The sequence below is a fragment of the Sinocyclocheilus rhinocerous genome, unplaced genomic scaffold (assembly GCF_001515625.1).
Source record: "Sinocyclocheilus rhinocerous isolate Xijiao unplaced genomic scaffold, SAMN03320098_v1.1 scaffold509, whole genome shotgun sequence".
NCBI classification, from domain to species: Eukaryota; Metazoa; Chordata; class Actinopteri; order Cypriniformes; family Cyprinidae; genus Sinocyclocheilus; species Sinocyclocheilus rhinocerous.
Window position 1 is genome coordinate 690,523 of NW_015652428.1, and position 27,203 is coordinate 717,725.

A 27,203-nucleotide genomic window follows, 5' to 3' on the forward strand; every position below is an offset into this window, starting at 1 on the left:
CATCCATAAAACCTTTTTTTTTTCCTTTGCGTAAAACTTTCTTTAAAGCTGAAAAAAGTTTCTTCAGATTATTAAAATGTTCTTCACACCAAGAAAAAGAGGTTCTTTTCGGAACTGCTCACTGGCTGTCTTCATGAAGAACCTTTAACATCCATAGAACTTTTCAATTTCAGAGGTTCTTCAAAGTGGAAAGAGGTTGTTCAGATTATTAAATTGGCCTTCACACTAAGAAAAAATGGTTCTTTTAAGAACTGTTGACTGAAATGTTCTTTGTGAAAACCAAAATGGTTCTTCTATGGTGTCACTGCACTGTTTTTCTATAGCGTTGCTGCAAAACCCCCCACTTTTGGAGCCATTGTTTTTATTTTTAAGAGTGTATTTATTTAGCGGAACAGCACAGAATATAGGCTTGTATACCTGTAAAGGTTGAAAGTGAGGGTGTGTTGGAAACCTCCTAAAAGCATGATCAGAGCACAATTAGAAACTGATATATTAATGTGTGATCCATGGAGCCCTAAGGGGAGAACTAGTTGTACATTACAATAAACACACCCTTTTCTGACATTCTTTGTCAACATTCTCCGTGCCCAAATAACATACTGTACTTCTAAATTGAGGTAGCCTATTGAATCATATCATTTGGTTCCTGGAAAGGTGCAAAAGAATGGATTCAAGAGTAAACACAGTCACAACATACGTTGGTATGTTCAAGGAATAACATTCATTTCTGGTTTGAACGGTACACGTCGTACCCGACTGTCTGACACCTCGTTTGAACTCTTGTGCAGTACGTTCTCACCATTTGAGTGTTATTTTTGACATTCAAAAATAGAAAATTGATGTAATTTCACACAAACTGCCATTTTATGTTTTCTTTTGCACTGCATTGTGGGTGACTGGACCTTGCAATTTGCTGCAAGCTAGAAATAGCTATTCATATCCTAGTACAGTAATTGCCCTGATACCTGCTATTGGAGGGGGGGGGGGAAATCCCAGCCCCCTCAACTGTTTAAGGAGAAATAAACACTGTTAGAGGCAGCATTAAACACAAATGTTTTCAGTTTGAGTTCATTATTAATCTAAGGCTCAAAAAACATGAGCTGCATGTCAAACTCCCTTTCAGACTGACATCTAATCACGCAAATATGTGCCATGATTTTAACTCTTTTTCCTTTTGAGTCAGTGCCTGGTCATCACAGTGCTATCCTTCCCTGATTGGCTCTGAACGGCCCGGCGTGCAGGCAGGAAGCTGAGCCAGGCTTGCTTCCTCAGCGTCCGAGAGAGGAAGCCCTGTGATAGGCGAGAGGGAGCGGGGTTAAAAATAGTCGCGTATATAAAGGCCTGCTCAGAATCCCATTCCGTCTCAAACTCTCACTCGCGCACTTTCTGGCAGGACTCTCGGTTTCCTTCTCTCTCGAAAGCAGGGCTCAGGGCAGCCGCAACACCGTCCTGCTGTGAAGAAAGAGCAGGTGTTTCCCAGGGTTTGACTCAAGCAGCAAAATATGCATTACAGTGGATAACCAAAGCAAGAAAAAAAAACTTTTTTCCAAATAAATGCTCGATGCCGAGCGGGTTACTTGAGCTCAGTTCACACGCAAAGCATAATACCTTTTCCAAAACGACAAAAGGAAAGTGAATGGACTTGTTCAACTCTTAAAAGGCCAAGAACTTGAAGAAACTCCAGGGCACAGCTTCCATTATCCATTGGCAACCGCATGACAAGTTGCTAAACTGTTAAGCAGCAAAGATACCAACACAGATAGTTGGAACACAATACATTACACAGATAGGAAAAGGAAATCAAGAGGTATTTCTCTGCATTTCTTTGTCTGAACAGTCAAAGAACTATAAGCATCTATACATTCTTAAAAATCAAGGTTCTTTATTGGCATAAATGCTTCCATGAAGAACCTTTAATATGCATAGAAGCTTTTCATTCCACAAAAGGTTCTCTACAGTGGAAAAACGTTCATTAGATTATTCAAAAGGTCTTCGAACTAAGAAATAAATGGTTCTTTTAGAAGCTGTTTGCTATTTGTGGAAACCAAAATGATTATTCAATGGCATCGCTGTGAAAACCCAAACCAAGAAGTATTTCTCCACATTTTTTTGTCCGATCAGTCGAAGAACTGTAAATAAGCATCTATACACTTTTAAAAATAGTTCTTCGCATTGATTTTCTCATAACAGACCTTTAACATCCATAAAACCTTTTTTTTTTCCTTTGCGTAAAACTGTCTTTAAAGCTGAAAAAAGTTTCTTCAGATTATTAAAATGTTCTTCACACCAAGAAAAAGAGGTTCTTTTCGGAACTGCTCACTGGCTGTCTTCATGAAGAACCTTTAACATCCATAGAACTTTTCAATTTCAGAGGTTCTTCAAAGTGGAAAGAGGTTGTTCAGATTATTAAATTGGCCTTCACACTAAGAAAAAATGGTTCTTTTAAGAACTGTTGACTGAAATGTTCTTTGTGAAAACCAAAATGGTTCTTCTATGGTGTCACTGCACTGTTTTTCTATAGCGTTGCTGCAAAACCCCCCACTTTTGGAGCCATTGTTTTTATTTTTAAGAGTGTATTTATTTAGCGGAACAGCACAGAATATAGGCTTGTATACCTGTAAAGGTTGAAAGTGAGGGTGTGTTGGAAACCTCCTAAAAGCATGATCAGAGCACAATTAGAAACTGATATATTAATGTGTGATCCATGGAGCCCTAAGGGGAGAACTAGTTGTACATTACAATAAACACACCCTTTTCTGACATTCTTTGTCAACATTCTCCGTGCCCAAATAACATACTGTACTTCTAAATTGAGGTAGCCTATTGAATCATATCATTTGGTTCCTGGAAAGGTGCAAAAGAATGGATTCAAGAGTAAACACAGTCACAACATACGTTGGTATGTTCAAGGAATAACATTCATTTCTGGTTTGAACGGTACACGTCGTACCCGACTGTCTGACACCTCGTTTGAACTCTTGTGCAGTACGTTCTCACCATTTGAGTGTTATTTTTGACATTCAAAAATAGAAAATTGATGTAATTTCACACAAACTGCCATTTTATGTTTTCCTTTGCACTGGATTGTGGGTGACTGGACCTTGCAATTTGCTGCAAGCTAGAAATAGCCATTTGTAGACTAGTACAGGTAATTGCCCTGCTATTTTGGGGGGAAATCCCAGCCTCCTCAGCTCTATTTGCAAATGAAAGGGGTTTTAAGAGCTTAATGGCATGTGTTTTGTTAAGAGCTTGATACTACACATACATTTGGAGCCTGCGAGGGTGTTAAATAGCACCAAGAGTTGTGTTATTGTTAATGTTTCGGTCTAACGACATGCAAATTTGATAAAGTTGTGGCTTTGGCTGCAGGTGCAACATAACATCTTGCTTGCTTACGTCACAACTTCAGCGTACAGTGTAATATACAGTGCACATGCTGTATCACTTTTGCTTTTTAAACTTACATTTGTGAACAGAATGTTTTTAAAGGGTCTAAAAAGTTTATGTATTTTACAAAAAGCTGTTAAAATGGTAAAAAAAATAGTCACATAACCACAGCTGTTTAATTCTAGTTTGCCCCTATGAAAGATGTTTGTGTCAAATCTCCATAAACAATATGTGGTATGTATAATATTTAAACGTTCTATTATTAATACTCTTTCTTTTTATATAAATCATTACCACGTGTAAACATGTCAGTGCAGTGGTCACATTTGTAAGCAGCTGGAAAACAAAAGGCTTACTTTAACTGATTGATTTACGTGCTGTGTTCACGTATTTGGGAAAAATGGAATTCAATGGGTTAATTTAAAACTTGAATCTATCAAACACAAACTATGTTATCTGCTTATTAAAATGCAATCATGCCCACTGCAATAATCCCCTTTGTTATACGCGTCTCGAGGGCTCCTAGTGGCGCGCGCAATTGGTATCGACAATTTTCACCTTTAAACAACGTGTTAATGATGTGTATTTTTCTCCTATTCTGCTCTTTTTTTCTCCTCAAAGGTAGGAGAGAGAGAGAGGAGGGATCTCTCGCATCATGTTGTACTCGTTTAACTCGTTTTTACTGAGGGGGCGTGGAGTGACTCCGGTGATTTAAAGAAGAGCCCGTGCGCTCTCACCATCCAAGACGAAAGGCGCACACGCCGGAGAGCAGCAGCTATATACCGGGGCTAAAATTAGGGACGGATAGTGCGTATTTCCTCCGCTTCGTACAATTGGTCCAGCTTCTACTACCGTGATATTTATAAGATCTTAAGGTCTTCCACCACTCATACTTGCTGCATGAGTGTAAAACAGAGAGTGTGAAAGCAGAAACCGAGTTGTAGTGCACTACAACAAGTTTCTTGGAGGGACTGCAACTGGTCCCCGATCTTGAAAGTTTTTATTTTACTGTGGAAATTGTCCCAGCAGGAAATGGCTTTAAGTGGAACAGTTTTACCGTCTATTTCCACATTTTCGGCACAGAAGGAAAAATGCTGGGAAAACGTGAGTATTTCGTTTTTGTTTTATTGTGATTGTGCAGCTCTTTACTTTTACAAGTATGTATTATATACACATTTCAACTGCGTTTTTTTAACTATTTAGCAAACTTCAAGTTATATTCCAAGTTTGTCAGTGCCCTAAATGTAAATAAATCGCATTCGAAGACGTAACCATAGTAACAGTTGCTTTATCGTTCGAAGAACACCGTCAAAATATAATTATTGTTATTATTTATCATGTTAAATTTAGATTTACACAAGTGTTTGTGATTAAAAGCGTTAGTGATTAAAAGCATCTTGGAGATGGTTAACAGTTTTACTAGGGGCACTAAAAGATTGGGTTTTTGATGAACTTCAAAAATGTATGAAACAATAAAAGTAAGATTAATCAATCTGTTTCATTGCAGAGGTGGAAGGATGAACTGGACAGGTCCATGCATCTCAGCTGCACAGCTGATATATCAAACATGGACAACCTCAGCAGAACAACAGATGATGAAGATCTCGATAAATATCTGGATCTGGAGTTTATTCTGGCCAACACTGCAGGTTCTGATCATCTCGGGCTTGGAATGGGAGGCGACTACAGAATGCAAGAATCCAGAAACATGTATAATCCGACGGTGGCCCCTACCACATACCCAGTGCCCGACATCAACCCGTCACCTCCACCGTATACCACCAGCCTCATGGCAGAGCTTCTGCAGTCTGACGTAGACACCTACTGCCAACCGTCTCTGCCCAACAACATCCAGGGAAGATTCCTAGTCAGGTCTAACTTCCCCAGTCAGAACATTTCGGAGTGTATCAAAGTGGAGCCCTGCATGGACAGTTATGGACCCGTAAGAGGAATGGTTCCCAAAGTCAAACAGGAGGGCAACGGTGCATGCATGAGGTCATACGAGCAGCCAAGACTGGCCAACTCGCCGCAGGGAGCAGGCAGCATGACTCCGCCGCAGAGCCCCGCGGAGCTCATCAACACAGACTGTCAGTCACAGATGTGCCATGCCATGACCTTCACACAAAGTTACCAAGGCAACACGGGGTTTCCCCATGCTGCACCTCCACAGATGCAGCTGCCGTACCAAAACGCGCATCACTTCAGCATGTGCGACGACAGACTCGGGATGCCCAGCGCCAACCAAAGAGTACTTCTGACACCACCCTCATCTCCTCTGGAGATGGACGCCAAACCAAAGAGGGGACGACGCACCTGGCCGAGGAAACGGACGGCGACTCACACTTGCACTTTTTCTGGATGTGGCAAAACCTACACAAAAAGTTCTCACTTGAAGGCACACCACAGAACGCATACAGGTAAATAAACATCTATGCTACTGCAGCAACATCTGCTTTTTTTATTTATTTAAATATGTTGACATTATAACAGATGGCTGAAAATGAATAAACATTAACATACTTTGTTTTTTCTTGTCTTTGTTTAGGCGAGAAGCCTTACCATTGCAGTTGGGAAGGTTGCGGCTGGAAGTTTGCCCGTTCTGATGAACTGACCCGTCACTTCCGCAAGCACACCGGACACCGACCCTTCCAGTGCCACCTGTGCGAGCGCGCCTTTTCCCGGTCCGACCATCTCGCCCTCCACATGAAACGCCATATGTAGGAACAGACTCTGAATATTTGGACTAAACGCACTGAACAATGAACATCTCGGATGTTCAAAGCAAGCATTTTGTCTGTACCCCCTATTTAAAGTAGGACATAGTCAACATGATAAAGAGGAAACATGAACTGACTTGACTTTTGCATTGTAGCTGGTTCTACACTTCATCTCTTTACAGAATTTTTTTTTTAAAGAAACAAAATATATTTTCCAAAAAGAGCTTTACAAAAGCCAAAAAGTTCAACTCATGCTAGGCTGGACCTAAACCTCAAGACGGAACTGGAATCAGACAGTAAAATGTGTTTAAGTTAACATGATGTGCTATGGACATCGCGACAGTGCCTTTTAATGCATGTATACATCTCACGAGTGCCATAAATACTCTTGGCATTTTTTTCAAAAATGTATGCTATTGTTTCAAGAAACTAAATAAGCTTTATAAGACAATGTTTTTCTCTTTCAAAACTGCCTTAAAAGTTAACAAAAGGGCGTTAACTGAATGTTTGAAGTAATTTGTGCATTTATCGACATAAACATTTTAAAAATCAGGGTCTTATGGTTATGTTTTGTTTTGTTTCTTTTTTCTAACGTATTCGTACAATTTGTATGCTAAGGTGAATTGCAGACTGTCCCATGTTCGGATGACATGATAAGGGCTATGTGAGTTGTTCTGGACCAAACATTTTATGTACATAATTTATACACTGTAAATAGTGTACTTAATGTACATATTAAACTTAATTGAGATATAAACATTTGTGTTTGTCACTTTGTTCACTATGTCAGCATGCCAATCACTCTTTCTGAACCCTTCAGACAAGATCTTAGTGGTATCGCCCAAGGGTAGATGTTATGGGCCTAGAGGGAGATTGCAATCTTTCCCAGCTGCAATATTACCATGCCAGAAAGCTGTGGCTAGACCTATAAATACAAACATTACATTTACATAATTGTTGAGACTGAATATAGTCATGTCTGGGCAGAGGGCTACACCACAGTTAAAGAGAGAGTGGCTTTGGAAAAACAACGGAAGATGTGGGATATCCAAAGGGGTGAAGGTTCTGCTTTGAATTTCTTTTTAAAGTTGGGGTGAGAATTCAGACTTTACGGGTGCTGTAAAGTCAAGTAGATAAACAGACATATCAAGAGTTCAAAGCTATTTGGCACCAAATGTTAGTTTTGCATGAAATGTGCATGAAACTCTATTAAAAACACAGGAAAACAAAAACACCTGTAAGTTTTTACACATCCATCTCCTAACAAGGTGCATCCAGTTGGCGTATTCAGGTCACGAAGCAGCAATCCCATCCAATAATGCGTCTAATGGTGTGAGACTAGTCCGGAAAACAAAGCTCATCTAGGTATTGTATGATAATACTCTTAGCCTTTCTCTTGTGTTTTTCTGGGCCCTGTGCAGTGGTATGGAAATATTATACCGTTCACTTGTTTGAAACGTATTCACCGCATGGTCTATTTTGAGGAAATGAGGAACTAAAACTGTGTCAATGGATGGCTTACTTTGTGAAGTAAGAAAAACATTTTCATATCACTTTCAGGTTTGTCTCAGATCACTTTTCGGAGTTGCTGTATAGTTGATAAATCAGCCAGGCAAATACGTGCCGTTTCAATTTACAACAATTCCCTAATCCTCCGATGAACCTCATGTGTCCACTGCAGAAGTTACATCCCTTGAGATGCCAGAGACTTGACACTATTCACCTAGGAAATGGTTTTAACCTACATGAGAAGCTGAAAATGACACCAATGATGTATTTAGGATTATGATAATTGTCTGGCTTCAAGCCAGAAGGCTCCTCAGATTTCATGCGGAAAGATAAAATCAGGACTCTTTTACGTTCTTGGAAGCGTGCTATGATATTGTTATTGTCTCGAGGGTATTCCTCATGCCGGCAGCAAAACGCTTTAAAATACAATCCATAAATTACCTTAGATGGAAAAAGCCCTGAATTCTCTTCAAAATAAGTGTCCGTTTACACACTAACCAGAGATACCAAATGAGGTCCTTCCTATTCTGGAGCCAACCATTATAGCAGCACCTGATGAAATAAAAGTTTTTTTTGTTTTTTTTGTTTCATTCACTTAATGAACAATTTGAGATTAGAATGGGACATAACTTGGAAGTTTGTATATCACCCAGGATCTTTTAGTCCATCCATGTAGCTGCTTCAATCAAAACAAAATCAAGCCCTTCATAGTGGCCAAAATGTTCATGTTTTTCTCTTTGGAAAGCTTGGGAATGTCATGGGAAGAGTTTGCCACCTGCTGGATTTGCACGGGAATACTTGCTGCATACTGTGACTTTCCCAACGTGTCCAAACCTTTTCATAATGATACTTCCCATGGAGCACAACGTCAGGACATGATGTTTATTATCATTTGCGCCAACTTGGGAAAAACCATCAAAATCCAGGCAAATCCCTGCATTGGGAGGCAATAACATCACGTCAGTTCCTCCAAATCACCTCTGCACCAACAAAACAAAGACTGAAAAATGAGAATCCCAATGGCTAATGGAAAACCACATTTGTGTGATAACATAATGGAAAGTGGCCATCTGGCTTACATTTCCCAGCATACCTCTACTGACGGTCCTGGTGGAGTGCAGAAGAGTGTCCGTCAGTGCACCGCAACATCCCCAGGGCAGCATTACTCGTTGGAGAGCCCTTGTTTTCCGGCCCAGGCCCAGCTGATTAAATACACAAAATCCAGCTCGGGTCACTCACGTCTGGAGCTCTTCACAAGCAGATCGAAGTCCGATTAGTCAACACGCTGATTTAAATCAATACCCGTTCCGAGCAATTCTCGCCGCAGGAGCGGGCCAACTTTTCCCAGCCAGCTGTCAATACGCTCAAGTCCATGAAAGGGTCCCCTCTTGAATCCAATCAACCAAGTGAGCACACACAGAGGATCTTGTTACCAGCGTGACGTTAATGACCCCATCCAGACCTTCTACATGTACATGTGTGTTGCATTTAACATACTCACCTTGCTCTGGTAAAACACAATAGAGCATTATTGGCACACCTGGATCGTCTCACTTGACATGCAGCCCCTATTCCCAAGAACCCCCTGCATATGTAAGGAAAGTGTCAAGACATTCGCCAAGGTTGAAGATGTTTTTGGTACACTGGTTATTAGTACCGTCAAGCGTTCACAAAAAAAAACCATTAGAAAAGGAGGAAAATAACGATTGAACCATGTGGAATAAACATTAGAAGTCTAGCATTACACAACATTAGAAGTTTTGATTCCCATAGTTCACTAGCACACAAACTAAGTAAATACCGATCTCGGAATTTCCTGTTACGGTTAACATTCCGCAGCAGATTCGCTTGTGTTTCAGGATACAGTTTTTACAAAGTTCCATTGAGCTTCACGGAAGCCCTCAAGAAACTAGAAGTTATACAAGTATGACTCTTTCCTTTTGCATTCAGATTGGATTTCCGATTTTAGTAGCTACAATAAAGCAATTTAATATGCAGTATCATACAAGAACTTGACCTACTTTTGCACCTTAGGCCTACTGAGAAAACAAAACGCAACTTAACCCCAAAATACAGTGATCCCAAAAAGATTTTGGACATTTAAGCCACACTTCATTTGTATGAATGATACTGATATTAGTTGATATGTTAAGTCAGTTTCCCTCAAGTACACATCAGATTAAACTATAGACATGTTTCACTAAAGTTACATTAAGCTAAGTATGCAAAATTACTTTGGACACCAACAAATACTTCCAAAAAAATTTAAATATACTAAAAACATCTAGCTCATAATTTATAATTCACCAAATCAAACACACTAAAACCAAACAAAAATTAAAACCAAACAAAAAACAGATGAAACCTTTAGGAAAGCATGTTTGTACTATCTTTTTTCTTTTTTTTTGCCAAAAATGAAGTCATTTGGTTTGATCTAATGCAGTGACACTCGCACACTCATTTAAGTGTCCAAATGCATTTTGGGGTTACGGTGTTAGACATTACACAACTTAAACGTTTTTCTTTTCTTGACAAACACATGTGAATCGAATAGAAGAGTGACGTATACGTGCGTCTGAAATCTTATCTTTTGTTTATTCTGTGAAATCAAGGGACAACATACGGAGCATGAACATTTCCGAAGGAATCCAAGCATCACTAAATCACTATCAATGCAGTCTGAAATCCTTAAAATGTTTCGAGTTACACATGTGCAGTTACTCAGTTTCATAGGACAAATATAACACATAATATACATGGTTTATGTACACTCTTATGCATTTCTCTATCGGTTAATATCTGTCTTATCTACACAGGCGAGGGTTAAAGGCAGGCCAAAAAGGAATGCATTCAGCTTGAGTTTTATGGGACGTATTCCCAAAATTATGACAGTAACTAAAAAAAAAAAACACTTTAATAAAAAAGACAAAATATGGATAATAAAACAGGATATGAAAACATGAAATGAATTTACAGGTATTACAACAAATAAAATATACAAACTATTGCACAATGGAGGTATAGAGGACAAATACAGCATAACAGGAGCGCTAACAAAACGTTTGCGAAATTTGTTCAGCTTATTTTTTGTAACCGTAAAAGGCAGAAATGCCAAGACCAAAGACCCCCCTACACATGAAATAAGCCCATTCCCGACCTACGTTACAGCATAAAACATTTCATAGGCCAGGAATTGACATTATTGTCTGGGACATAACAGCTTTCGATTCCAGTCCTAAAGACGATCAGTTTTGTTAAAACGCTCAACTGACTGAAGATTAGTGTAGTACTGGAATCACATAAATTGGTTGATGAGCTAGGCTCCATCTAATACATTTTACATATTTTAAATAAGTAACACTGTTTAGTGTGACACTAACAAGACCAAAAAGTGTTATAAAAAAAAGCAGCTATTTGAGGTCAAAACGACACAAGCTGATTGGAAGCAAAGAAAAAAGAGGAACAAACTAAAAAAAAAAGTGACAGAAAGATGATGTAGCTGAAAGTTAGCAGTGTACTGGGATATGTCACAGTTGTTCGTCTTAACATTACACAACATTTGTGTCCACAACGTTGGAGATGAGCATCAATCATTACGTAAGACAATTTTACCTGTAATGACCGACCACAATAGCTATTCCAACGATCCGAGGTTGGACGAGTGAATACAGATCATGGATAAAAAGTGTTAATAGTGCCAGAAAAAGTATCTACTGTTTAAAAAATAAACAGCAGAAGGTACATAAAAAAAAAAATACAACTTGTTTATTGTTATGTAGTACGATAATTAAATCATACAAAAATAAATGTGCCAGGAAGTACCATCACCAAAACGTTCAAGTCAAATTTAATACTAACTAAAAATTAGGGCTAAGCAAACAATAAACACCAACAGTAATTGCCTGTTTAAAAAGCATCTATTGCGCCTGAATTCACAAAATTCACGTTGCCACGGTAATTTATTTAAGCTAAACTGATTGTGCTTTCAGTGACCAACAGGTGTTTAGTAGTCCCGACTTAGTTTAACATTTTAACACATTAAATCTGTTCTGCGGATATTTGCAATGAAGATTGCAAAAACGCGAAACTGAAAATGCGGAAGAAAGCTTACCACATTCCATCCAGGCCTATTTACGGGTTCAAACAAAAACGATATTACTAAATAGCACAACTGCAGGATTGTGATTTCAGGCCCACAGATTATGCAGATACAAAATTAGTAACAAATTAAAGATGAAAATCTAAATAGTAAAAAATGTAGATATTTATCAATTCCCTCATGTAGGCGCTTGTTTTCATTTAAGCAAACAAATTTTATACCACAGTGCAGAACTCAACAATAAGGTTGGCTCAAAAGATAACCAGTATGAATCTGTTTGAGGCCACTGAAAATCTCAAGATTTGTGCAGACTGATGTACAAGATTTGTTGATCTTGTACATCAATCCACTGTGAACGACTGACAGAACAATTGACAGACAGAATGAACGAATAAACAAACGAATGAAGGATAGAAACGAACGATAGAACAAACAATAAAAAGAACCAAAACAAACGACAGAATGAACAATAAAAATAACAAACGATAGATAGAACAAAAGAACGAACAAACAAACAAACGAATGAACAAACGATAGATAGATATAGCACAAACGAACAATAGATAGACAGAATGAATGAATGATAGATAAAACAAAACAAAAAAAATGATAAATGATAGATAGAATGATCAATATGAGAGAAATTTTTTTAAAGAAAATATTTCTAGCAAATAAAATGGGGCCAGAAAAAAAATCCTTACTGTTGAGTCCTGCAGTGGTGTCAACCAGTTGAGCCTTTTAACATGGGAAAAAATAAAAATTAAAACAAATCAGTGCAGTTGTAGAAGCTTTGCTTAACCTTCTTCTCTGAACAGTACTGTGAAATAAAAAAAAAACAAGTTCACTTCTGAATCAAACGACACTTCCAGAACCACAATGCCATTTGTTCAGCTTTATGTCACGTCAAGAGCTCCTTTCAGACATTTAGTCTGCAGGCGCTGCTGTAATTCCAGTGTGTACCATACTGACTACAGCCAGAGCCAGTAAAAGTTATTATTTAGCAGATGCTCTTTATCCAAATCGACTCACAGTACGTTTACATCAATTGAATTCAGGAAGAAACCTGGAATTAAGTGCCTCGCTCAAGGGAGGGAGTGTAGCGTCATTAATTCAAGTTTCTGGTTCGACCCTACCTGGCATCTAAACGCAACTTTCTTAGCAGTTTCTCAGTCCCTTTTTTCCCAACCATTGGAGATAATGAATTGCAGAGACCGATAACGGTCTTCAAATGTCCATGGCTCTGATGATGCACATTTACACACACAAATACACTTTAAATAAACTATATAGTCCATCTGAGAGGTTAATGCAGTGCATGTGAAGTGAATTAGCTGATTCACAAACCATAGGCCGCCCTCCTGCACATGAACACAAAAGGACAGAGGTTTAACGGTCTTGCATGTGTTTTATCTTGGTCCATCACGCACGCACACAATCGTCGCTATAGTGTACAGAAGGGTGGATCTGAGGGGAAGGTGGTCAGGCGTTGGACATCTCGGCCTTGCTGAGAGCGATGGCCAGTTCCAGGTCTTCCTGCTCCTGCTGGCGGAGTCTCTTCAGCCGCTCTCGTTCTGCTCTCTCGCTTTCCCGCTTCGCCCACTCCATCTGCTGGGCTTCATTCCCAAACTGGGCCGGAAAAACAGGAACACGCCACGTTAAGAACCATTTTTCCCAAATTGGGGATTGCACAATGGTGTGAATCACTGTGGTCAAGCTGTGGTCTGAACTTATCGGTACAGTGCTTTGCTTTAAAAATCAAGTTTAAATGTACTAAAATGATAGATAGACACATATTTGCATATACAAACAGCTACACAAATAATACATCTTTGCCACATTTTACCAAAAAAAGGCATCAAAAAACATTAAGTGTGTCATTTCTGTGCCACTAGCGGCACGTTGAATCAAGAAATAAAGTGAGCATCTGTTTGGCCAACAATGGAAGACCATTTGAAACTTTAGATTTTTGTGAAACTGTTCAGTGCTGGTAACAACACCGAAATCAATTTTCTCAATATATGCTAACGAGAGATTGAACATTAAATGAAATCAAATTAACCCTTGTGCTGTGTTCTGGTTATTTTGACCCTTTTCCCCAAAACGTCTAGTTAAAGTTATCGAACTGCTCACACAGTACATAACTAAAAATAATTTTTGTACTTTTTGGTGATTTTTTTTTGGGGTTAGCAAAAATGACTGGCCTACAAAAAATTTCATAGAGATTTCTTGTTATGCTAAATTATTACCAAATATTGGATGCAATCTTGTTACCAACTTGTTTTCTTTCAATTAGCACAGGTTTTGTATTTCTTTTTTGGAAGTGACTGATCATAGGCATTGTTTATATGAGCTTATACGCCTTAGTTTTTTAGTGAACGCTGCCAAATTTGTCTGCAAATAAAGCTTTTTTTATCTCAGTTCAATGAAGCCTACAATAAATCGGCTCTAAAAAGAAGTACAAAATCTGTGCTAATTGAAAGAAACAAGTTGACAAAAAGACTGAATCCAAGATTTGGTGATAATATAGCATAATGAGAAATTTACAAGCAGTTTTTAAAACACCGGCCATTTTTTAATGGGAACACCAAATTAAAGGATTTTCAGCACAGCACAAAGGTTAAAAGTGTATAGATTGATCTTGCACGTTTACAAATGCATGCATGAACATTTTCTGTCAAATTATTCAGTGACCTTCATTTGTGATTGCAAAATGGCAAAAGACAAGCAAGATTCACCACATTTTCAGACAGATCTTACCTTAATTCGCTCAGTTCCTGCAAGAGAGGAATGGATTACAAAAAAAAAAACACAAAAGAGGTTTACACCAAACTACCACCCAACCATCCACCGAACTTGCGCACACACACACACACACACACACAAATGCTGATTGGACACCAACAGACCACTACCACTGATGACACATGATGGACCTTTTTAATTGGTCGTTAATAGCGAATGGACAGGAAAATGAACATGCATTGATCTCGTGCAGCAAGATATGACAGAAGGAAAAGACATTACAAAGCATTTTCAATTGAGAGCTTCAAATCGTGTACAGTGATATATAGGCGTAATATATGCAACATAACATGCACACTAAGTTGACTACAGGTGAATGAGAGCATTGCTGAACCACCCTGAAGGCCTCAGAAAATCTGAACTTAAACAGAGTTTTCGAAATTGTTTATTTTTCATTTCTTTGTAATATCACGTGCATCAACTACAGCTACAATTTAATTATAATGTTTTAAATAAACGGTTTAATACAAAAAAGTTAAAAAAAAATTTTTAACTTACATTATCGAAAAAAAATATTCCAGATGAGTCTGTTAAAATGTGTAATTTTTTGCAGCCATTTTCTTTTTAGTTTTTTAAGATACAAAGTTATAATACCATTGGTATATTTTTTCATTGTAAACGATGCAATTATAATTCTTCCATTGAGTTTTTGGTCACATAACAAATCAGAGATGGTTTAGCAGGTCTATTGCACCTAAGTCACGCACAGCGATACTAAGGACAGGAGGCAGGGTGGATGAAGATGATGCTATGTCAAACATTGTGGCTCTAGGATCAAGCGGATTTGCAGTATGGAGCGTAGAGTGATCCCATGCGGAGGAAAACAACAGCCTGAGAGCTTAGTGATACTGACACTTCCCACGTCAAACGATTGCCCCAATCAACTTCGAAACGGGACCTCGCAGCCATTTTTCTGAATACTTTGACTTCAGTTCTAGTCCTTTAGTAAACAAGTTTACTAAACCTTCTGTGCGATTTCAAACACGAGGATCAAGGTTTAAGTGAGCTGAAAAAACATTGTTTGAGATAAGATCAAGATGATGATTATACTTGTTCCAGCATAATGAGAAATTTACAAGCAGTTTTTAAAACACCGGCCATTTTTTAATGGGAACACCAAATTAAAGGATTTTCAGCACAGCACAAAGGTTAAAAGTGTATAGATTGATCTTGCACGTTTACAAATGCATGCATGAACATTTTCTGTCAAATTATTCAGTGACCTTCATTTGTGATTGCAAAATGGCAAAAGACAAGCAAGATTCACCACATTTTCAGACAGATCTTACCTTAATTCGCTCAGTTCCTGCAAGAGAGGAATGGATTACAAAAAAAAAAACACAAAAGAGGTTTACACCAAACTACCACCCAACCATCCACCGAACTTGCGCACACACACACACACACACACACAAATGCTGATTGGACACCAACAGACCACTACCACTGATGACACATGATGGACCTTTTTAATTGGTCGTTAATAGCGAATGGACAGGAAAATGAACATGCATTGATCTCGTGCAGCAAGATATGACAGAAGGAAAAGACATTACAAAGCATTTTCAATTGAGAGCTTCAAATCGTGTACAGTGATATATAGGCGTAATATATGCAACATAACATGCACACTAAGTTGACTACAGGTGAATGAGAGCATTGCTGAACCACCCTGAAGGCCTCAGAAAATCTGAACTTAAACAGAGTTTTCGAAATTGTTTATTTTTCATTTCTTTGTAATATCACGTGCATCAACTACAGCTACAATTTAATTATAATGTTTTAAATAAACGGTTTAATACAAAAAAGTTAAAAAAAAATTTTTAACTTACATTATCGAAAAAAAATATTCCAGATGAGTCTGTTAAAATGTGTAATTTTTTGCAGCCATTTTCTTTTTAGTTTTTTAAGATACAAAGTTATAATACCATTGGTATATTTTTTCATTGTAAACGATGCAATTATAATTCTTCCATTGAGTTTTTGGTCACATAACAAATCAGAGATGGTTTAGCAGGTCTATTGCACCTAAGTCACGCACAGCGATACTAAGGACAGGAGGCAGGGTGGATGAAGATGATGCTATGTCAAACATTGTGGCTCTAGGATCAAGCGGATTTGCAGTATGGAGCGTAGAGTGATCCCATGCGGAGGAAAACAACAGCCTGAGAGCTTAGTGATACTGACACTTCCCACGTCAAACGATTGCCCCAATCAACTTCGAAACGGGACCTCGCAGCCATTTTTCTGAATACTTTGACTTCAGTTCTAGTCCTTTAGTAAACAAGTTTACTAAACCTTCTGTGCGATTTCAAACACGAGGATCAAGGTTTAAGTGAGCTGAAAAAACATTGTTTGAGATAAGATCAAGATGATGATTATACTTGTTCCACTACCTTGTGGAAGTGTGACCACACGGTAGGGCTGGGCGGTATATCGAGTTTGTACGATATATCGATACTTTCTTTATAAGCGATACAATATGAGGCAATACCGTTTATATCGATATACAGTAGTTTGATACGAGCGCATCTGAAAATATAGCGGAGGACACAGACTGAGCTGCTGCGGAGAAAAGTTTAATGTGTTTGAGATGTGCTGTGTCCCTTAATGCATAACTTGCATTTCACAGGTATATTCTCCATCTGTAAATGTAAAAGTGCATGAGCCTTATGCTTTGGGATTCTCCACTAAACTTCACAGACTTCCGTGAACTAGCGCCGCCGCGCGCCAAACAGACGGAGCCCAATATATAAATATCAGCACAGTAATTCTGACTTAAATATAGATTTCGCTGAAATATTTGTAGTTGGACAATGAATGTGACATGTAGAATTTTAAACCCACAAGTAAGTACATTTTTATGATAGCACTGAGTGTAAAGTGACAGTAATGGGGTAATCAAAACGGCCTAACACAACGCTGTGCTTTTGTTCTCATTTATTTTCATTTTTAGTTTAGTGAATTTAACTTCCGAATTTAACTTAATTTTTGTTTTTAGATTGCAATGTTACAATGTTAGAATGAAATGTGATTTTAACCCTTTTTTGCACATAGTATAAGTATAAAGGCTTACATGGTTACATTCACTTTATTTTTTTTTCATAGCCTTTATGTATTGTTTTGTTGGACAACATTGGGCAGTAAGTGAAATATATATTAAATACAGATTTTTTTTAAAAATACCAATACAAATACGAAATATATACCGTATATCGCAAATCGGCCAAAAAAAAAAAACGAGATATGAATTTTTGCCCATATCGCCCAGCCCTACCACACAGCAGATGTGTCAATACAAGCTTCCCACACTTCTTGAAATATGACCTGATGGCTGATAAGAGAATGGTGAGAACCAGAGCTAGTTTAGAAAGAGTCCATAATAGGGACGAGTTGTTGATGAAAGAAAGAAAGAACGAAAAACAAAAGCACTTTCAAGAAAGTTAGGTTTCTTTAACATGGGTAATTCTATAAAAACACTGATGTTTTTGAGTGAACGAACATTGGGATGTTTATGAAACTTGCGTTTCTTGTCGTTGAAATCAAATGATCCATGCTGCAGGATCATAAGGTGCAAATATTGATATTGTCAAATTTGATTATACTAAAAAAAAATGTTTAAGCGAACAAACTTTCAAAATGCAACGTACACTTCTATTAGGAAATAATCCAACGGGCATCTTTGCGGACAATGCGGCTAAAATACTGACAATAGACAAATTGGTTAAACAATAGACATAGACTTTTGTTCAAATGAACATTTGAGACGAAAATACTGATATTACGAATTTTAATTATACTAGAAACACTGATGTTTTTAAGTAAAAAAATCGAGATGCAAAATAAAATTTACATTTCATTTAGGAAACTATCAGACGGTCCAACTGTGTGGACAATAAGGTGAAAATATACATAATAGACATTTTGGTTAAACAATAAACACAGACATTTGTGTTCAAAAGAACTAGCTAGATTTGAGACGAAAATACTGACATTACGAACTTTGATTATACTACAAACATGGATGTTTAAGCAAAACAAATTTCGGGATGCAAGAAAATTTATGTTTCTCTTAGGAGCCAATCAGATGGTTCATTTTGCAGACAAAGGGACAATACTGACATCAGACACATTAATAACACACAACACTGACGTCTTGTTCAAGCGAACTTTTGGGTTAAAAAATTTACATTTCTCGTCACAGGCCAATCAAAAGGCCCACACTTTTGTCCATATAGTGAAAATACTGACATAGGGCACCCTGATTATACTTTAAACACTGATGTTTTGTTTGAGCGAACACATTTTTGTGATGCTGACGAAAAAGATTTCTTTTAGGAGTCAGTTAGATTGTCTACTTTGCAGACGATTAAGCAAAAATACTGACATAACATACATTTTAGAATAAACACCAACATTTTACGATAACAAACTTCTGGGTTGCGAGAAAACTTGCGTTTCCATTAGATAAGAAGCAAAAATACTGATATTGTGCACATCGTAACGCTGAACACTTACGTTTTTTTTGTCGATCACTTACATTTACAAGTAAACAGAAAAATATCATCTGATAATTTGCTATATGATTTCTAACCTCGTTATGCACGTTTTTGCAAAATACTACATCTTTACCACCAAACTAAAATTAGCATAAACTATACAGTAACTCATCTTGATTTGAAGTACATTCAAACCAAGACCTTACTTTGACTGCTTTTGAATGACAATTGCAGCCTGAATAGTGTTTCTTTCAAAAACAAAACATTTGCATAAAAGCTAACAAAAAAGTCACAGAAGAACAGCAAGAAGCCACATTAGCTTAGCCGAGAGCGCTTGGTATTACCAAATGCGACCGCTTCTCTCTTCCCACAAGCCCATGCAAATGCTGAGCAAAACGACAGATGACATCATAGCCATGTGCACCACAAACAACTGTATTTGAGTCACTGAAAGAGATAGAGATGATGCCTGGCTGCTTGATTAGGGCTTATTATCCTGAATTCTGTGCGTTGGTGAGTTAATCACAGATAGATGGACTGCAGACATGGAGGAAAATAAATGAGTAGCCGGCACAAGGTGACAGACTGAGCGATACAGAAGCCAATGGTGCGGTCTGCTCTAGGAAACCTCACTGATGATCGCTAGAAAGCACTTTTTTTGGTTTGTTGGTTGGTTTTTATTTCGATTTTGGAAAGAAACAAGTGGACCGGACAAGAGAAGAGTATCACTAAGCTCAACTTACAGAGCTGAAGTCTGCAAAACCCAATGAAGAGTCTTTAGAGGCTTTACTTGAGGCAGATGGAGCAAATGGGTCTTTGCCACTAAATGGGTCTCCCACCCCCTTTTTACTCTGAAACGGATCAGCGGGGTCGGCACTAAAGGGCTGGAAGGGATCGCTCGTCTTGTCCGAATCGGCGGATCCGGGCACATTTACAGGAGTGCTTTTACCTGTTGAAAAACAGCAGTTTTCATTTTGAGTGTCTAAGCCAGCCGTTTTGCATCATTTTTTAAAGCTAAATAACAATACATTGGCCCTGTATAACTTTATAATAACTAATGAATTCTAATTGCTTTACTTACTAAATAATAATAGAAAAAATATAGCGGTAGCTCACTAAAAAAAATCATTTATGAGGTTTAAACCTAAAGAACCTAAACCAAAAGACAACCAGTGTTTAAATATCATATAATGTATAAATGTGTGATGATTTTAAGACATATTAACATTTAAAAAAAAACAATTAATATTACAATATATACCATTAATATTTTTTAAAACATTAATCTAGAACACATTAAATCAAAAGTGGCAGTAAAAAAATACATTTTTGTATTCAAAAAATCCAGAAAAAAATATCAGTTTCCACAAAAATATTAAGCAGCAAAATTTATTGAACAGCAAATCAGCATATTAGAATGATTTCTGAAGGATCATGTGACACTGAAAACTGTAATAACTACTGCTGAAAATTTAGCTTTGCATCACAGGAATAGTTATTTTAAATTGTAATAATATTTCATAATTACATTGTTTTTACTGTACTTTAAAAAAAAAAAAAAATGCAGCCTTGTTGAGTATAAGTGACTTCTTTCAAAAACAAAAAATCTTACCAACCCAAAACTTTTGAACAATAATGTAATTCTTTGTAATAAATAACTAATTTATAATACTAAATAATTAATAATCAAACAATCGTCATTTGCACATATCCTTCCGAAGCTCAACCAAAAAACCCACAGTGGTTCAAGCTTGTATGATGCGGTAACTCGGTCTCAATTCAAAACAACACTGAACTTTCTGTCTCTTTCTACACACACCCAACAAGAGCACTAAATACGGCTCACACGTTGTTGTTTTATAGGAAAGCAGAATGCTTAAAAAGCTTTGCTTAGTATAGAAATTTGCGCAAGAAAAGTAATCACAAACCAGTGAGGACTTTCGGATTAAAAAATGCTTATGCAAACTTCTTTTTTCCCCCCTCTCTTGCACCATTTGCTGAGAATGGCATTCACTTACTCGTGAGAACTTTAAAAGGGTTGCTGGTTCCTCTAAAGGTGTTAACCGCATATTCAATAGGGCTGTTATTTATACCAGAGAAGCAATCAGTTTCTTTCTGTCAGTAAACGGAATACTAAACCGCAAAAAGACTCCACCCTGCTGAGGGAAAGATGTCAAAAACAAGCCGTGCTTTTTAATGATACAATACGTTAACAAAAATGAATGAATTTTCAATTTTACAACAAATTCATTTTAATTTGGGTTTTAAAAATCTAGTCTTCCCAGACAAAAAGTATACATTAATTAGCAAAATACTGCATATTTTTTTATGTTATTTTAAATTTTTATTTAATCTGTTAACTTATTGCCGTTACGTACGTAACTGCTTAAAAAAAATTAACATACTATGGGATACACATAGTTTAACTCCACTTACGATGTTCGAAATGTGTTTTTGAGAGGAGTAAAACATGAAATAAAGTAAAAAGTTGTGGCAGTCAGGCCACACTACCCACTAAAGTGTGTAAACACACACACACACAGGAAGTGGGGAGGGGTGTGTAGATCAGCGCACGATGCTGGCAGTGCAGGCTAACCGCAGATCATCGGAGCATGTTAGCTATACCACCCTGAGTGCACCGAAAAAACCTACTTCTCTAACCTCCACACCAAATTTTAAACCTCGTTTACACCAGGAAAGCACTCCCTTGTTTTCTAGGATAAAAAAAAACATCTTTCTGAAAAAGAAAAAAAAAGAGTGAGTTGCACAGATTCGCCTTTTCCTCCAACTGCCGTCTGCAGAGAGGAAACAGCGCAGGTTTCGTTTTCTCCAGGTGACAAATTTATCTTCCATTCAGGTTAGTTTGTGCACCGTTTTGGAGTTGGATGGAGATATAATACTGCGCCATTGCGCATTAAAGGGGTCATATGATGCTGCTAAAAAGAACATTATTTTGTGTATTTGGTGTAATGAAATGTGTTTATGCGGTTTAAAGTTAAAAAAACACATTATTTTCCACATACTGTACATTATTGTTTCTCCTCTATGCCCCGCTAAAAAAACTAAAAAGCTTAAGCAAACGTATCAAGGTTGTACCTCAATTTCCTGTTGACAACTAATGGAGGAAGTCTTAGATATCATGGATAGTCAGAATTCAGTTTTCTTGAACTTAATAAAAGACTTCTACAACATGAACGTGTGAGCTGCGGTCAACAACTTCTTGTTCAAAGCTGTTTTGCTTTCACTGCTGACAAACAACTAGTTAAAAGAGATGTAGTGATGATACACTTTGAAGGTTTGTCTTCTTAAATGTGAGTGTCAAAAACATAGAGAAAGATCCACCCAAACAACATTCTCCAGGTCTTTCATGTTGGCTGTTTAGATGGCGTGTTTTGACTACGTTTTGTTTATTGCAACAGTTAGCTGTGTAGTTTTAGTAATCGTTTACTTTGAAATACTAGCTTAAACACCTTATATGGTTGTATATGAATTGAAAAGGGTCAATGTTTGTTTTTGGGCCTTGAGATGAAGGTTAAATGCTTACCGCTGGGTGGTTTGGGTCGTGGCGGTATGCTTTTCTTGGGCGGGAGAGCTGGCATGTCTTGTTTTCGGCTGAAGGGGTCGTCTACAAAGCCCTAAATTAAATCGCAGCGGAAAGGAGAAGCGGTGGGCCATTATCAGTCACAAGGTGCAAACCACGCACATTTTGAGTGGGACTTTAATCAAAACCACATCTTACAAATGTCATGTTGCAAAAGCGTGAGAAAGTGAAGTTCCACTATGCTTAAGATGCAAAAGAAAAATGTGTAAAAGGTGTTCACTACCTTTGACATTTGGCTGAAGTCTGCAAATCCGCTGTTGCTGCCGAACGAACTGCTTCCGAATGGGTCCAAAGTACCAAAGAAATCTGGAATTAGGAATTAGAGTATTACAAGTCAAGAAACTGAAAAATTATGTTAGACAGTTTGAAACGTTTAGAGATTATGAGGTTAATTCTCGTATTAAAATTAAAATTTCATATTCTGCTCCCATTTTTCTCTGTCAATATAAGTGGTAAAAAAAAATGAGTAATAGTTAATGATACTTGATCACAATGGAACTTTAAATAAAAAACTTTTATTTTATTTAGTTATTTAAAATAATATAAAGATCAAGGGTCATTGAGGTTTTTATTCAACCACTTTTACGGACTTACTTTTGATTTCAATTTAAAAAAAAATTTTTTTTTAATTAGAAAATAAAAGGTTTTTAATTAAAAGTACCCATACATTTTATTTATTTATAAAAATTGAAAACAAGCTACCAAAAAATTGCCAAATAAATACTTTAGTGACCCTTCATCATAATGTTAAATGAAAATAATAAATAAAAAGTTTTTATTTAAAATAATATTATGGCCAAGGGTTCGTGAATTACTTATGTGACTACTTTTATTGAGTTGTTTTTAATTTTACTAAACAAAATAATGAATAAATAACCAATAAATAAATAGAATGATCTTTATTTATTTAAAATAATATTATGGTCAATAATCACTGAAGTACTCATTTGACCACTTTTAATACATACATTAAACATTCACAATAGTAATAAGATCAAATAAAATGCATACTGAAGCAATCAAACAGGAGTTAAAATTTTCCATTTCAAAAAGTCAAAACAAAAATGTAAAGCATCAATTTGCTTTGTTGCCTTTGTGTTTTTTTTTTTTGCCTTCAACCCACAGGTTTAAAAAAAAAAACGTGTTGAGCATTTCCTGGCATCGCCTCAGTGTTCAACAATGCTGCAACCGAATGCTGCATTAACTGTTTACTGAAAGAGCAGAGGAATTTCACGTCGTTCAGGCAGCCAAAGGGGCCTGCGAGCGGACTTATTGCATGGGAACTCTTTTGACAGCTTCTTCACACGTGTTCTCTCGAACTGCTCTCCGAGTGGCCTTTGGAAAAAAAAAGACAAAAGTGTCGCCACTGGGCACAAGGTGTGAAAGTATTATCTTGCTTGAGTTGTGTAATGCACCCTAAGCATGTCCCTCAAGGTGTTTGTGAGGGAAACGAGGCATTTTCAGCTGATACCAGATCAGTTTCAGAGGTTCAAGTTCTGTTGCATGCAGAGATGAAGAAGCCGATCTTTGCACAGCATCTTCAAAGAAAGGGAGTGGCAGAGATGTTATGATTCAGCTAAATAAGTGAGAGACACATGCAAACGGCATACCTTGGCCTTTCGGTTTGGGGCTGGTGGAGCTGAAGGGGTCATTACTTGAAAAATTATGACTCTACAAGACAAAAGAAAAGAGATAGTTGAGAAACAAGGCAGAGAATCAGGGGAATAATGTGATTTTGTTGGTTTTCTAGGTACCTTTGAGGGAAGTGTGGCACTTTTGCTAAAAGGATCGGCGTTGCTGAAGGGGTCTGGCTTAGAGGGTTTCTTGAAGAAATCTTCAGAAGAGGTCCTAAACGGGTCGGTCTCTTTGAAAGGGTCTCCTCCGAAAGGATCTAAAAGATTTTACAGATTAATGTAACTGTCACGGGAAAGTCTTGAATTTGAATACCATCAATTTAAATTATATCATTTTATCAAGTTGCTATCTTTAGCCCAATTTTATGAGAGTTGGGGAACTGAAAGCCTCATTTATTACCAAGGGGGAACTGTGCCAAGGTAACTGAACATGATGTTTAAACACCATGAAGCTTTGGGCAAGAACTGTGGTGTCTTTAATGAAAAACTGAAATATTGCCATTTTAAACATTTTCTAATAGGGGAACTTTTATATCCATCAATAATGAGAAGCATTTCACAATGCATTCATAATTAAATTCAATTTATATTAACAAATTTATTTATATAATGCAATTTACTGGTAGAGGCTTAAATATTAATTTGAGCCATATAATTATATACAATATATATATATATATATATACACACACACACACACAATATATATATGCGTGTAAACTTATTTTATATCTAACATATATTATATTTCGTATATTTACATTTATTGAAGTAATTCACTTATTTTCTAACCTGACTGAACAGATCATGTTAGTATGCATATTAATAACAGCTTGAAATCAAATATTTTTAAAATGGATTTAGTATGGATACTAAGTTGATGCAGTATGCATACTAAATATACACTAAATATACATTTAGTAAGTAAAAGATTAATTTATTTGATATCTTCTAAGTTCAAAGCTCAACACTGGAGAGGTGCTTCATGTATTTCGATGGACTGGATACCTGCAACTGTGGAGGTCTGCTTTGAGAATGGGTCATTCTGGAACGGATCACCTGTAATAAACAAAAGGAAAGAGGGAGATGTGTTTAGTAGCCATTACAAAGGCTTCAAAAGCTTGGCTCCAAAAATGTGCCACACAAATACCAGTAAACAGGAATTTGAAATTAAACGCAACGTATTTATGCTTAGTATAGCATTCAGATTCATCTCTAAGGAAGGGAGGTATTTAATTTGAGCAGAACAAAAGGGCCTACCTTTGAATGGGTCTGTTTTAAATGGGTCTTCAGACTGGAAGGGGTCTGTGTGCATCTCCTGCGGGGTGCTGTTGAACACAGTGGTTTTCACCTTGAAAGGGTCTTCCTGTAATGGGTTTAAACAAATAATTGTTGACTGTAGATGTTTGCTTTCACACTGATCTGAGGCCTCTTTTATTGATTCTCTTATATAGAAGGTTTTAGGTAAGAGGGGCTGAACATGGATCAAATTTGCTGTTTTATGTTCAAAAGCAAGAGTATTTTCTTTCTTAAAGACATTGTAGAACTCATTTTATAGTTGATTATGATAACAGCTTAACCTGTTAGCTTTCAACCCAGATGTCTAATAAATGGGCCAACACTATATTCGGGGTCCAGCTGAAAATGTCTAGCTCAAACCAGAAAAGATGGAAAGCAAGAACTCTTCAGAGAAAAAAATATTTGAAACAAGAACCATGAAGTCTAAATTTCAGTCATTTTGTGCCTACAATTTGCAATTTAAGCCAGCACCTCAGCTGTTCCAAATAACATAAGAAGCTCTGTTAAAAGTGCTGGGTTTCCAAATTGTACCTTTGCATACAAGCCATAATTCAGAAAGAAAAGCAAGCAAAGTTCTCCCTCAGAAACCAGAGAATGTCAAAAGAAATTAAATCGCAATCACACGAGGAGTGAGCTTCATGATTATTCAGAAATACTCCAAATTAGAAAAAATAAGAGACAAATAACTGTGCAACTATGAAACTTGATATAATCATGAAGACATGTATTCAGTCCAGCCTGTTCCTGTTTAAAATGTGTGTGTGTGTGTGTGTGTGTGTGTGCACAATACTTTCCTGTCATCTCTCCACTGTCCTACCTGAATAATAAAGGAATAAACCCCCCCAAAAAATATTTTTAATAATAAATTTTAATAATGATTACATATTTTGTATTACTTTTACAAATCTTTTTGCATTATTATTTTTCATTTTTTATAACAATTATATAACATATTTGTATAAATATTTATTTGTTAAAGCCTGTTCCTGTTTAAAATGTGTGTGTGTGTGTGTGTGTGTGTGCACAATACTTTCCTGTCATCTCTCCACTGTCCTACCTGAATAATAAAGGAATAAACCCCCCAAAAAAATATTTTTAATAATAAATTTTAATAATGATTACATATTTTGTATTACTTTTACAAATCTTTTTGCATTATTATTTTTCATTTTTTATAACAATTATATAACATATTTGTATAAATATTTATTTGTTAAATAAATAACAATAACTCAATATATAACTGTGTGTATTGCATTAAAAAGTAATGCAAAAAAAAGTAGTAGCTGTTTTGGTTACCAATGACTTTCATTGTATGAACAAAAAATACTGAGACGTTTCTCAAATCATCTTCTTTTATGTTCCATAGTTTACGTCAGGCCGTTATAGCCTAAATGTTTATGTGTAATAGATTTGACATTGAATCAACTAAAATATTTATTTCTAAAGCTACAATTTGTAATGTCTACTTGATAATTTCTCATTTAACACAAAAATATCTTTAAATAATATTTTGAATTTTGAATCAAATTTATTTTGCGATTAATTGCGATTAATTAGATTAATCGGAACGTCATGTAATTAATTAGATTAAACATTTTAATCGTTTACCAGCCCTAATATATATATATATATATATATATAGAGAGAGAGAGA

At 36.7% G+C, this 27,203-nt stretch overlaps 2 protein-coding genes across 2 annotated transcripts in view; one reads left to right on the forward strand and one right to left on the reverse strand.

Annotated features, from left to right (window-relative positions):
* Positions 1-4,119: 4,119 nt before the first annotated feature.
* On the forward strand, positions 4,120-6,861 carry LOC107715091 (Krueppel-like factor 2). The gene is made up of 3 exons (XM_016521140.1): positions 4,120-4,491; positions 4,895-5,804; positions 5,933-6,861. Exons 1-3 carry the CDS (start codon positions 4,420-4,422, stop codon positions 6,106-6,108), a joined length of 1,158 nt encoding a protein of 385 aa, XP_016376626.1. The 5' UTR covers positions 4,120-4,419; the 3' UTR covers positions 6,109-6,861.
* A 5,503-nt stretch (positions 6,862-12,364) lies between these two features.
* Positions 12,365-27,203, reverse strand: part of LOC107715052 (epidermal growth factor receptor substrate 15-like 1) — a 25,874-nt gene continuing 11,035 nt past the window's right edge. The window contains exons 20-27 of the mRNA XM_016521095.1: positions 25,509-25,614; positions 25,257-25,307; positions 24,369-24,505; positions 24,225-24,285; positions 22,838-22,920; positions 22,558-22,648; positions 19,757-19,962; positions 12,365-13,338 (exon numbers count right to left, since the gene is read on the reverse strand). Coding sequence (XP_016376581.1) covers positions 13,192-13,338; positions 19,757-19,962; positions 22,558-22,648; positions 22,838-22,920; positions 24,225-24,285; positions 24,369-24,505; positions 25,257-25,307; positions 25,509-25,614 — 882 coding nt within the window. The 3' untranslated portion in view covers positions 12,365-13,191. The remainder of the gene's footprint in view (positions 13,339-19,756; positions 19,963-22,557; positions 22,649-22,837; positions 22,921-24,224; positions 24,286-24,368; positions 24,506-25,256; positions 25,308-25,508; positions 25,615-27,203) is intronic.